This window comes from Blennius ocellaris (genome assembly GCF_963422515.1).
Source record: "Blennius ocellaris genome assembly, chromosome: 18".
Taxonomy (NCBI): domain Eukaryota; kingdom Metazoa; phylum Chordata; class Actinopteri; order Blenniiformes; family Blenniidae; genus Blennius; species Blennius ocellaris.
In genome coordinates this window covers 17840592-17853839 of record NC_137667.1, presented here as the reverse complement: position 1 = coordinate 17853839, position 13248 = coordinate 17840592, and the positions used below count along the sequence as shown (strand labels likewise).

The 13248-nt window shown below is 41.9% G+C and overlaps 2 protein-coding genes across 2 annotated transcripts in view; one reads left to right on the top strand and one right to left on the bottom strand.

Annotated features, from left to right (window-relative positions):
* The window catches only part of nmbr (neuromedin B receptor), a gene marked incomplete at both ends in the record, with an annotated part of 64432 nt that extends 63527 nt beyond the window's left edge, over window positions 1-905 (bottom strand). The window contains one exon of the mRNA XM_080513631.1: window positions 478-905. Within this exon, the coding sequence (XP_080369757.1) occupies window positions 478-905 (428 nt within the window). The remainder of the gene's footprint in view (window positions 1-477) is intronic.
* Window positions 906-7569: 6664 nt separating this feature from the next.
* On the top strand, window positions 7570-12193 carry gje1a (gap junction protein epsilon 1a; the record flags this gene model as incomplete). Its single annotated transcript, XM_080514568.1, has 4 exons — window positions 7570-7608; window positions 8206-8388; window positions 9237-9434; window positions 11996-12193. The coding sequence occupies 4 exons, from the start codon at window positions 7570-7572 to the stop codon at window positions 12191-12193; spliced, it is 618 nt and encodes a 205-aa protein (XP_080370694.1).
* Between the last annotated feature and the right edge of the window lie 1055 nt (window positions 12194-13248).

Genomic DNA, 13248 nt, shown 5'->3' with positions numbered 1-13248 from the left:
AATATAGTTTGGTCTTAGAAACATGTTGATGGAACCTGAACACTTAAAGTCACAGCACTTGTCTTCGACCATTTTGACTTATTGATTTACAGTTTTACTGTCATTTAATTTATGAAGTTGTTCTTTCCATTAATAACAACTTCTTTCAGATTTGTCTTTCTTGAACTCCTCACGAGAGACCATCATCCCGCTGTCAAAAAAGTAATTAAGTAACTTTTACTCCGAGTACCTTTTATATGAGCTACTTTTTACTTTTGCTTGAGTAAATCGTTATCAAATTAATTGTAGTTTTACGTGACTAGAGCATTTCAGTACTCTTTCCACCTCTGTCCAAGAGTAATACCATTTATGTTCATGGAAGCGTATCGTTGTTTAAATCAAACACAGAAATGCGTAAAAACGTAAACCAAGTCAAACGGGCAGATTTCTTCCTGGGAATGAGGATCACGAACTGAAGCCGGACTTTGGGGTCCTTACCTGTCCGCGCTGAGCGCCGTGAGCGTGAACACGGACACGCCGACGGAGGTGAGCTGGATGACGGGGATGAGTTTGCACGCCGCCTCCCCGAACACCCACTCCTCGGAGAAGTACCGGAAGGCGTCCACGGGCACGCAGGTGACCAGCAGCAGCAGGTCGCCCGCCGCCAGGCTGGAGATGAAGATGTTGGGCACGCTGCGCATGGCGCTGTTGGTGATGAAGATCTTCACCAGGGTGATGTTGCCCAGCAGTCCCACGGTGATGATGAGGATGTACACCGAGGTCATGACGCAGCGCACGGCGAAGTGCACCGTCTCCCCGCCGTCGGAGGACGCCCACCAGCCGGGCTCCTCGGTGGCGTTGGGGGTCAGGGAGTCGGAGTCGCCGGGCAGAGGTGGAGGTAAGTTGGAGAGGAACTCGTCGTCCATGGCTGTGTGTGGCGGGGTGAAAGAGAGAGAGAGGGGGTATCCTGAGAGGAGGCTGCGGGAGAGGCGCCGCACCGCCAGCAGGTGCGCAGCGGGGCTCCGCGCGTAAAGACGCAGCGGCAGCGGGGCTTTGACACTGGCGCGAGCCGCCGACACCGGCAGGGAGCGGAGGGAAACTTTTCAGACTGTGAACTGTTGATTTGAGAGACTGAATGAAAAAGGGGAGAGGCGAGAGGGCGCGCGTAAAGAGGGGGAGGCACTTGTTTGACTCTCTCTCTCTCTCTCTCTCTCTCTCTCTCTCTCTCTCTCTCTCTCTCTCTCTCTCTCTCTCTCTCTCTCTCTCTCTCTCTCTCTCTCTCTCTCTCTCTCTCTCTGAAGGGGGAGAGGGAGAGAGCTGATGGAAGTTATATTGTGGATGATGAAGGAAAGAAACTGCATAGGATCATCCATCCATCCATCCATCCATCCATCCATCCATCCATCCTAATCCCAGCTGGCAATAGTTGAAGACAGGACACAGCCTGGACAGATCACCAGTCCTTCACAGGACAAACAACCACACACACTCACGTTCACACCTAGTTTAGGACCAGTTCACCCAGTTAACATGGAGTCCAGGTGATCAGATCACAACCCAGACGGTTTCCACAGTGTCCATGTCGTGTCTTTTGGAGTAACTGCTCAATATTGGATTCTATCAGATATGAGTCCAGGTTCCTCTGCTCGGACCACTATGTTATTTCCTAGTTTCTTTGGGAAGTTTTATCGACTATATAACTCAGACATTCTCTTAAACAAAGAAAGGTCAAACATGCCACGCTGAAATATCTGATGAACAATAACCACCACACTACCATGTGACATCACTGAGAAATTCTTGAGATTTGCTATAATGTGTCTCAGATTGTCCTTTTTGGATCTTGGATCTCTGTGCCATTAATCTATTCCAGAAGACAGAAGAGAAAAGGATGGAAATATTGACTTCGGAATAAACTGGAATTGATATTGCGATTAGGTCAGCTCAGTGACTCCGGGCCAACAGAGGGCGCCATCCTCCCTGGGATCCAAGAAGGTTGGGGTTTTTTTTCAATATCATATATGAATATACTGCAAATCTGTCAAAATATGTTTATGCCAAACACCTAACAATGTGCCCTGAACTGTACTGTGAGCAGTCTGGGGAGCTGCAGAAAGCCCCGAGGAGGCGGGGTTTAGTAACGATCTCACCAATTACTGATGAATCAGCGTTATTTCCGGTCTGAGACTTGTGGCGCTTTTTAAATCTCCCCTGACCAGACCTGTTCAATGATTGGCTTAAAGTCACTTCTGGTTTGTTCTGGCGTGTTTCTGTGAGACGTTGAGACAAAGACAACAAGCGGCGAGTCTCTGATTATTCACTCTGTCACATTTCTTCTAATTTACCATTTGAATACCAAATCTGGCTGAAAAGTTGCAGGTTCAACTTTCTCCATCATGGTTATTTTTAAATGCACACAAACAGGAATGTGTTCAGTGTGTTTGTTGATGTTTCTAAATGGTTAGATATGCTCATATTTATTAATGACTGAAAGTCTCAGAGCTTAAAAAAAACAGTTTATTTTGCACTTCTTTTTTGAGGTGTTGTTTGAAAATATTCCTGAGATACCTTTTGTTTTTCCTAAACTCAGACTAACTGTCATTTCACGTTAACCAGCCCCAAAACACTTCTGCTTGTATTTGTTTACAACTATGTTAATTAAAGAGTCTTAAAAAGTGCTCTCTATTCACTCCCTCTTTAAAAGAACTATAATATTTCATCACAGGAGGCCTTTCTCAATCTAAAAAAAAAAGGCAAGATTGTTGTAATGGGGTTTATAAACGCAGTGTATTTAAATGAAGTTAACATTGGCTGAAATTGAATAATAATGAAGAGCCTCCCTAAGAAATGTATCTCCAGTCACCATTGAGTCTCCCGTTTCCCAGAACTTTTTTTTTGTTCTTTCCTGCTTTGACCACCTCAGAGAGTAATGGCGGGGGGAAGAGAGCAGAGAGTCATAGAAGACTCCCTCCATCTGATTTTGTGGCAGTCCAAAATCATCCCCAGTGCAAATGAGAGCAAGAATCCATCCAGCGGGACCCAAGAGCAGGTTGTTAAATTGTGTTCTGAGAGTCTGGAGATTGAGTCTTCCACCGGACACGCATGAGCTACTCTGCACAACACTGCCCCCACTGCTCATCAGTGGTATTACTCCCTCTGCTGTTTTACTCGTGCAAATATTCACCAATGTTTGAAGCCGAAAATATCCCGTGATATCTATCAAATGATAATGATAAATATCAGGTTTTCATATGATTTTGGTCATAAATACAAAATGTAATTATTTATGTGAATTAACTGATTAGAAAAAAGTGTATTCAGCTGGTTCATTGGAGAGTTGCGTGAATTTAAACAGAAACTATAAAAAGACATTTACTCATTTGTAGTAAATGACATTTTCACAAATTTTACTTTGTATTACCAAAATGTAATTTTATTTGTTTCTTTCTGGTGAATCAAATTTTTGTGTGTATATTTTTCTCTCAAATTATGTTATTTTCATCTTTGTCACATGTTCTAATAGCTTCTTTCTCAATGCTTATTTCCTTTTGTAATGCACTCCTTGAAAAACATCTTCTTCTTCTTCTTCTTCTTCTTCTTCGTTGTGTCACTTTTACTCTCGACTTGCTCGTGTGTCTCTTGTGATACGATGATGCACAGCAGCTCTGCGCAGCCACGAGCTGGAACAGTTGCATCAAAGCAAACAGTGTTTGCACCGGAGCCCCCAGAGGGTCTAGCACAGGGCCTTCAAAATAAAAGCATCACAATTCCCAACAAACAGAATTTTTCTGGAGCCACAAACATGTTAAATATGTGAAATAAGGAGAAAAACGTAAAAAAAAAACAACAACAAACAAACAGATAAATGTACATAATATAACTGATTACAGTTATAATTTAGATATATTTTACTGAATTTTTAGCTGTTGTGGCCAGTTTTTTTTTCTTCTTCTATGGAATTTTCCACTTTAGCCATTTCATACATCTTGGCTATTCAGCTATTTATAGCCGTTGTATGTTTCCCATTGCTTAGAGCCATTCTAGCTATATCAGATTTATCTTTTATTTTTTGCTTTACATCTTTTTACTCCTTTTTCATTTTGTCTGTTCCTTAATGCGATGGCTGTTTTCGCTGTTTTACAATATTTTGTGGTTTTTGATCTGAAGATAAGACCATTTTTTTGAAAATCAGTGCATCATGCAAGTAAAATAAATATGAAAATCAATGTTTGTTTACTTGAGGTATTCTGAAAGCTTCAAGAAGCAGAGAGGCTGAGGGGTTTGCAGGTTGAAAACGCATGCACAACACATGTTGGCCACCGTGTGCAAAGCATTATACATTCTTGTTTTTTCAAGCTTACTCATTTATACTTGTCCGTTGGTGCTGTGTCTTGTTCAAGGGCATTTTTTCATTCAACGTTGTCATTAAAGTTGAAGTCATTAAAGTTCAGTACAGGAAAGGAAAGAACACCAATAACTGATAAATGATTTCAATTTCATATTTAATTTCATATAACTAATTTCATATAACTATCCAGAGTATAACTCTCAAAGCTTTCAGTCACTCTGCAGCAATGCAATTAAAATTGGTACAAATGGCTGGCGGTCCCATTAGGAGATATACGAAAACTGTAATGTTGCAGAGGCCTCCCCTCCAGGGGGCGCCACAAAATCATGAAAAAAACCCAAACGTGCCTTCAATATAATTAATCGTAAAAATATCCTTAGTGTTAAAGTTACTCCACCAGAATCCACACGGGGAAAAGACAAAGGTAGGACCCAGTGTTAGTTATTGATGTACATCTCTAATACCTGGTCAATACCTCGAGGAAGGAAATTCATTACTACACTCATACAAACACGTATTTCTAGCATTTAAATCTTCTGGAACATCCCTGGATTTGTTGGCATTTTACCATCATGGAAACTCCCAAAGATTCCAGAGGACTTCTGTACACAAGATCCGCTTTGTGCTCTTGATTTGCACTGGAAAAACAATTGGCGGTCAGTTTCTCAACATTTCAGACTATTTCTCGTGGCTTCAAGACTCTTTCTTTGAACAAGTCTGGCTATCTTTCAGGCTGAATTGGTCACCTGTTTTGATATCTTTGCTGAAGCTACCACAACGCCATTTTTTATTTCCCAGAAAGCCTTGCGGCAGGTGTCCAAAGATGACGTCAGTTAGCGAAACATAAACACAGTTTGATGGCTACAAATTCTGGTTTGCGTGATCGATTTAGGCAACTGTAATTAGTGGAAATGAGCGGTAACGGTCTTGTTTTGGTGTATTAGTTTATTCTCTGTACAGAAGTAATGCATTTTATGGAAAGTATATTTAAAGATTTTTTATTTTTTCTGTGAGAGTAACTTTAAATCTTGGAATTATTTCAAATGTAAAACAATATTACATCCATATTCATGTTAAACTGCAATCAACATTTCACTGTAATCACAATAAAGTTGTATCTAATCAAATATGCATATCAGGAAAAAAGACATTGTTTTTCATACATGCATGATTTTTCTTCTTTTTCCCTCATATTCATAATTTCCATGTAGCAGCATCACTCCCCTGTCTTCAGATGCACTCTTGATATATTTAATAATAATAATAATAATAATGATAACAATACATTTTATTTGTAAAGCACTTTACATTTATAAAATAAAATTCAAAGTGCTCCATGTGAATTTTATAAAAAAGTAAAACAAACACAAACTAACATAAATTAAAGATAGTAAAGATAAGTTCAGTCTCTGTAAATAGGCCATTGACAATACCGTTTTGATTTGTTTATGTACATAGTTATTAGTAGTTTGAATGTATACTGAACAAAAATGTTATTGTGGCCACCCTAAGACACACCTGGTCAATAATCATGCTGTCTAATCAGCATCTTGATAAGCCACACCTGTGAGGTGGGGGTGGATTATCTCGGCCAAGGAGAAGTGCTCGCTGACAGGTTTCGACAATATTTGAGAGAAATAGTTCTTTTGTTTTTTTAGATCGTTTGAGTTCAGCTCATGAAAAATGGGAGCAAAAACCAAAGTGTCACGTTGACATGTTTGTTCAGTGTAGCTATGCTTAGTTATTGTGTGCAAACTGGTTATTTAAATAGTTTGCTGATTGTTCTTTTCAGAATTTATCAGTATTATTGTTCTTTCTTCAGGTGCCCTGACATTTGCTGATTACTTATTAACCACTAAGCATCTATATAAAAGCATTGTTTCAACAGATTGAGTTCCCAATCCTCAGCGGTGTCATTAATACAACACAGCACTGCATGAATCATTATCCCGCCACCAAAATGACCCCCCTCCACACACACACACACACACACACACACACACACACACACACACACACACACACACACACACACACACAAGTAATTAACAGCTGGTATACCACCGCAAAATAGTTTTTAGTTTTAGATTTCTGTTAAATACGGTTGAGAATAATTTTCTTTTGTCAGTTCTGTGTTTTAATAGAGCAGTGCCTTACATCTGTTAAGTGCAGAAAATTCAATAAAACTGCAGAAGTGGAAGAAGTGAGCACATTTTAATCAGCGGGGGCTTTAAACAAGCAACCCGACAACACACTTTTTTCACATTTTCAAACCCGTTAAAGTGTTGTTGTTTTTTAGCCAATTTTGAGATTCTTCTATTGCAGCTTTGTGTGTTTCCGTTCCCTCTTGCGTCTGAGGTTGAGATGGTTGGGATTTTGTTCCCCCCCTGTGTTTATTTTGAAAGCAGCGACCAGAAAAGCCCCCCTGGTGACTCCCCCCTGGCTTGACTCTGCTCTGCCTCCTGCAGACCGCAAACTGGTGTGAGTGTCGGATCCCTGAGTGGGAATAAGAGGCGGGAATGAACAACACTCCGCCAGGATTACGGTTGGTGTGTAAACTTCCATTTTTTAAATTTAACTTCATCCAGTTTAATTTCTTTTTGGAGATTGTAACACTTTTTTGGGGGGGGGGGGTTGGTTCTGAGTTTTGAGGGGCTTGATGCTCTTATAGAAGCATTGACAGAGCAAATTGTGCTTTTGACTTTTGATTCTTCTACATTGGCTTCACCCAGATGTCAAAAAGCGCACAAACGTACACAGAAAAAACAAAAAAAACAAACAAACAAAAAAAATGTAGGAAATTTTATTGTCGCGTTCCAGCGTGTGTCGAAAATAAGCTTAAAGTTGACTTTAAATGTAAAGTTACTTCTCTCGCCGGTCCTTCACCCCGACAGCGGTGCGTTTGTGTTTCTGTTACGTGTTTGTCCCCCCTCGCTGCATTGTGCTCTCCAGGAGGGTGTCTCTGTTTTTTTTCGCTGACATAGTTCTATAGGGATTATAATGCAGGGACCGCATGCCCTCCGCGGCCATTGTCACCCCCTCTGTCCCTGTTGTCTTTTCCCAGTCAATTGATGGAGGGATAAAAGGGCAAAAAGTATGCATTGACATGAGCTTTGAGAGAGAGAGAGAGAGTGTCAGTTGCGGTTTGTGCAGACCTGCTGTTGGCAGTCTGTGACTGGTGCCAGCTGAGAGCCGGCAATGAGGGCCCAGAGCCGCCCCGGAGCCAAACCCAGGACCAGACCATGTCTTTAAACTACATCAAAAACTTCTATGAAGGATGCGTAAGTGGGACGCGATTGGCTTTCATCTCGGTCAGGCCTTCCTCACCTTTCAGCGACAGATGAGCAATGTGGAAACAGTCGTCCCCGTGTCGTCACTATTCTATCTCTATCCGCCATGTGAGCGGCTGGCATCCAAAGGGGAGCTTCCCTTTGTGCGCGTGTCATTTCAGCCGTTTCCCCGGCAAACACGAGTGTCAGAGCGGCGGCCGCGGTGGAGATGGGATGGGGAAATGTCCTCCTGTGAATGGGTTTTGTTTCAGCCCTCGGAGCTCCGGGGCCTCAGTGTCGCCGTTTGCATTGATCCGGCTGACAAAAGCTGTTTTCCTCTTTGTCTGTCGCTTGCCTGTGTGTTCCCTGTTAGGTGCTGTGAAATTGCAAATGCTCATCGAGCACCTATCACATTAACATGCGCGTATTTGGCATTGTGCAATCGTGAACACGTGTGTGTGTGTGTGTGTGTGTGTGTGTGTGTGTGTGTGTGTGTGTGTGTGTGTGTGTGTGTGTGTGTGTGTGTGTGTGTGTGTGTGTGTGTGTGTGTGTGTGTGTGTGTGTGTGTGTGTGTGTGTGTGTGTGTGTGTGTGTGTGTGTGTGTTTCAGCTCAGGCCTCCGACAGTGATAGGCCAGTTCCACACCTTGTTCTTCGGCTCGGTGCGGATGTTCTTCCTGGGCGTTCTTGGCTTCGCTGTCTACGGGAATGAGGCTCTGCACTTCAGTTGTGACCCGGACCGCCGGGAACTCAACCTGTACTGCTACAACCAGTTCAGACCGATAACACCTCAGGTAGGACCGACCGCCTCAAGAGTGCCGCCTCGCATCTCGCACAGAAGTCTGGGCTGCAAGTGCCTTCAAGGAAGCCAATATCAGGCAACACGTCAACATTCTGAGTCTGATTTACTATTGTGTTTATTTTTCAGTTGATCAACTCAGACAAACACCACGAGAAACCACCATGAAATTGTGTTTGCCTGCCGCTCGCTGCTCGTATCCCCTCCATGTTGTGTTTATGACCAAAATCCCTTCCGCTTTGACCGGCCAATCTTTCTTAGTTTATTGGGATTTTTTTTGCTGAAAAACAAATGTCACAGCATATTATTCTAGAATCTTCTGCATGTTTGTTGTGCTTTTTGTGTATGTGCTCTCAATGCGCGTCATCGGAACAAAAAGATGAAGACAAAAAAAAGAGGATAGTAACCTTTGCATCTTGACTCTTAAAGAGACAGGCACACAGAAATAAGGTTTAGAAAAGGCCTCATTTACACGTCGATAAAGGTTTTGCACATGCGTAATAGCAGCGAGCACAGACACCCAAAATGTAATTCAAATGTCCTGTTTTGACTTGAAAACACTGTGTAAACGGGACCTTAAATACTCGATATACACATTTGTTACATCGCGTGCAGCCATGTCGAAATTTGAACTCCGTCTTCCTGAAGTTGTTTACATGTTAAATGTTCTGAAGACAACTGGATCAAAGTGCAGTCTGTGTTTTGCATACTTCAAAATTTTAATTGCCACTTACATGAACATGTGCTGAATGCATTTTTCATTGATTTATTCCTCATATTTTCTTTTTTTAACCATCTGCTTTTCCTCGCATGTTCCTTCCTCCGTGTTCCTTCCCACTCCAGGTTTTCTGGGCATTGCAGCTGGTAACAGTCCTGGTCCCTGGAGCCGTGTTCCACCTGTACGCTGCCTGTAAGAACATCGACCAGGAGGAGATCCTCGAACGGCCCATCTACACCGTCTTCTACATCATTTCTGTTCTCCTGCGCATAATTCTGGAGGTCATCGCCTTCTGGCTACAAAGTCACCTCTTTGGCTTTCAGGTCAGTCAACTTCTTCTTGTTTTTAAAGTTACGTCTCAAAAGTATATAAGTTGTATCCATTATCTTTGAAGTTTTGAACCTCGACCATTTATAATTGCAGCAATTTATATTATTTTGCATTCATGCTGCTCATATTCATTGTTTCTATATCAGAGGTTGGAAAGATTGTCACGGCCCAATGAACAGTCTTTCATCAAGGTTTTGTGATTGTTTTAAAGGTTCCATATTATGAAAAGTTCACTTTATAATGGTTTTCTAACAGTATTTTCCGTGTGTGAGGCCCCAGAAGTGAAGAAAGTCTGTCATCTCCCTCACTTGTTGCGCCACTTTCTCGTTTGCTCATACAAGCCAATCAGAGATTTTCTCCTTCATGATGTCATGCGGGAAAATAACCACTACCACTGGTCGTGGAGCTCTGCCTTACTGATATACAGAATAAATTCAGTATAATATGAAATAAACAGTTTAAAGAGTGAGCTTTAGTTACTTGCGAGTAACTGGAACAACACATACGACCAAAGTAAGAAACATATTCAGACACAATATTTTTAACTCACCATTCTGTAACATCCTTCTTCGTCTTCGTCAGACCCTGGTTGAAACTCGTCAAGAAAAGAAAAAAACAAAACAAAACAAAAAAAGCTTGTTTCTAAGAGCGTAGCAAAAAAATCCAGCGTAGACATTAGCACATAAAGCACGTCTTCTCTTGGTGTGGGCAGACATAGAAACAGCTTGTTCTCTGCTGAGCTCAGTCAAGGAACCTTTAGACTGAAATTCAGGACGAAGGCTGATTTGGGGAAATACACTTTGAATACAATGTTGTTGGACCTCTGACACCTTTGTGGAATATCTGAAAAACTGAATAATATTGGATCATTAAGACTTTGCATCAGCAGATATTTGAATGAAGATGTACATGTTGGGATCAGAACATTCAGTTCACCTGCAAACCTCACCTATATGTGGTGCATCTTCATCTCAAATTACAATGTCCTCTCAGAAGGCCGATGTTATGATGGAGCGACGGTGTGGCGGGTTCAGCCCATTGGAGCTTTCTGCTTTTCTTGAGAATGTTATATTATAACTAGTCACTCGCAGTCTGACCCGAGAGGGAAAATTCACGCTGTATAACCCTACGGATGTCCAAGAAGACAATGAACAAGCGCTTGGCTGCATGCATGACCTGACTTCTGTCTTAGAGAGTGGGCTCTTCCACTGTGATGCTCCCTGACACTCTGGTTGAGTCATCTTGAGCCACGGACATCAGGCTAATTTCTTTTCTTTCTTTTTTTTTAATCTTTCCTGTCTTTTCTTGTGTGCAGTTCTCAGTAAACTCACACATGTGTGTGGTCACAAAGCTGTCAATGTACTTTGAGATGTTGAGATAGCAAGCAGTCACATGAAAGGTGACCTTTTAACTGTTTTTTGTATGGTCTTGCTCAGGTGGTAGGACCATACAAAAACAGTCAAAGGTTGGTCTACTTGAACACAACTGTGGAAATATTACAATACATTTTCACAAAGTAAAAATCCCAGTTACAAAAATCCGATGTTTTAGTAGCAGAAAATGGGCAAAGCACGTTTAATGAGTTTGACAATGACAGGAGCATGACATTGGTCCAAGCAAACAAAACATGGTGATGTATGTCCTCACATGACGACTCCAACTCCGAAGGGGCGACTGTGGTTATTTGAGGGATTTTCTCTCAGTAGGAAGGTTGCAGGTTGAATTCCCTGTTTCTCCCACTTCACAAGTCAAACGGAACCCCAAACTGTTCCCAATGGATGGACTGGGTGCCTTGCATAGCAGCCGCCTCTATTGGTGCGTGTGTGAATGGGTCCATCGACCATTATCTACTAACTTGGTAGTACAGAGCACCTTCGGAGGTCTCATTGTGTCTTGCCTTGGAGAATCAGGTCTGTTTTTGCAGTGAAAATGGGGTCTGATAAAAATATGAGGCAATTTGTCATAATTGGCCATTACTATTTGGATTATTATGCTGTTGTTTTTTTGTTGTACAACCATTCAGTAGGAAGGTATGAGTGCACATACTAAATGACGAGAACGAGATCAAAAGATTGAACGCTTCCTGTCATGTGATATGATCTTATTGTTGTCGGTTCCTGGGCAGGAGTATTTTACACTTGGATTGGAGTCCTGTGTCCAATCCCCAACCTAGAGGGTCAGAATATAGTGCTTTGCCAGGCTTCTACTCTATGATCTCTCAGGCATGGGTGACCCTACCAAGAGACAAACCTCCCACTTTACCTCTAGCTGAAACATGCAGGTCTACCAAAACCCACAAAGTATCAATCTGTTGTCTCTGCTCTTCATGCCTGACGGTGTTCATGGCATGACTGACTTGCTGACGTCATTTTGAAGGTTGCACATTAAAGGGTGTTTAAGGAATCAGGAAGAAGAAAATGGGTATCTTTGAAATTCTTGACGTTTCCTTACACATCTAAACAATGCTTGTAGAAATGTTAGGTCAGTATGTTGGGGTTCAGACTCAATAATTAAAGTATGACTGCCTCACGTTTCTCTTTTTCTTGCCCCTCAGGTTCACCCACTGTACATGTGTGATGCCAGCGCTTTGGAAAAGGCCTTCAATGTGACTAAATGCATGGTGCCCGAACACTTTGAGAAAACCATCTTCCTCAGCGCCATGTACACCTTCACCGTGATCACCATCCTCCTGTGCATCGCCGAGATATTCGAGATTCTCTGCCGGCGGCTCGGTTACCTCAACAACCAATGACACGAGCGTTCATGTAGAGAAATACAGTGACTAAAGGTGAAGGTATACAGCACTATTTTTGTCTGTCTTCATGATGGCTCTTTGTTAGCTGCTGCTGGACTTTTGCAAAACCAGAAGCTGACATGAGAAGTCAACCTCGTCTGTGGTCTATCATGAGCGGGTTGCACCAACACATTTTATGGTGTGCAACAAGATCATAGCTGGGAAGTCTGAAAGTTTCTCTAGGTGTGATTTTTAGACTGGTCGTCGTATTTCAGACAACAGTACAAGCTGTGTTTAGACGTCTTATGTCGCACAAAGGGTTTGTAGCTCCAACTGTATAGTTGAGAGATGGGATACAATATTTCTCCTGGCTCCTTTTGTCCCCACGCAAACTAAAAGAACAAGGTCCATGCTTTGGAAAACTGTGATTGTGATGGAAAAACAGAAAAAGGAAAATCAAGAGGATCACTAACCTTGTGATCACATCAGTTGGAATCGAACCTCAGTTCAGCAGAAGATGTCCCCTGAGAGCATTAATTTTTTTTAAGGACCCGGCATTAAGGCATATTAGCTCAATGTCAAGCATCTCCTCTGGATTTGAACCTGAAAAACTCAGTTACTCAGGATTTTAGTTTATGTAGAAAGATATCAGATCACAAACATAGTGACTGAAGGTGAGGGCATTTGACCCTGCTTCATTTACTTGTCATGAGAGCTCGTTGTTTTCGCAAAACTATGAGAATTAAACTTTATCAGTGGTCTATTGCTTTCTCTCGGTCGGGTTTTAGACGGAACATTGAGATTTTTGGACATTAGTCAGTTTGTGCAGGTTGTGTTCAGATGTGGAGAGCCCAGATTGTCACTGACCTTCTGAACCCTGGAAACTTGAAGAACACTAAAGTATTTTTTTTCCTTGGAGTTGCACCTCAGATCTGCAAAAGAAAGTTCTCTAGAAGAATTCACTTAAAGCGTTTATCCTGGATTTCAAGAACCTTTGTCCTCAACATTTCACAATTGCTGAAGATGCATGCATACAAATTCACAGAATAAAGGTGAAGGTATATCACATAATT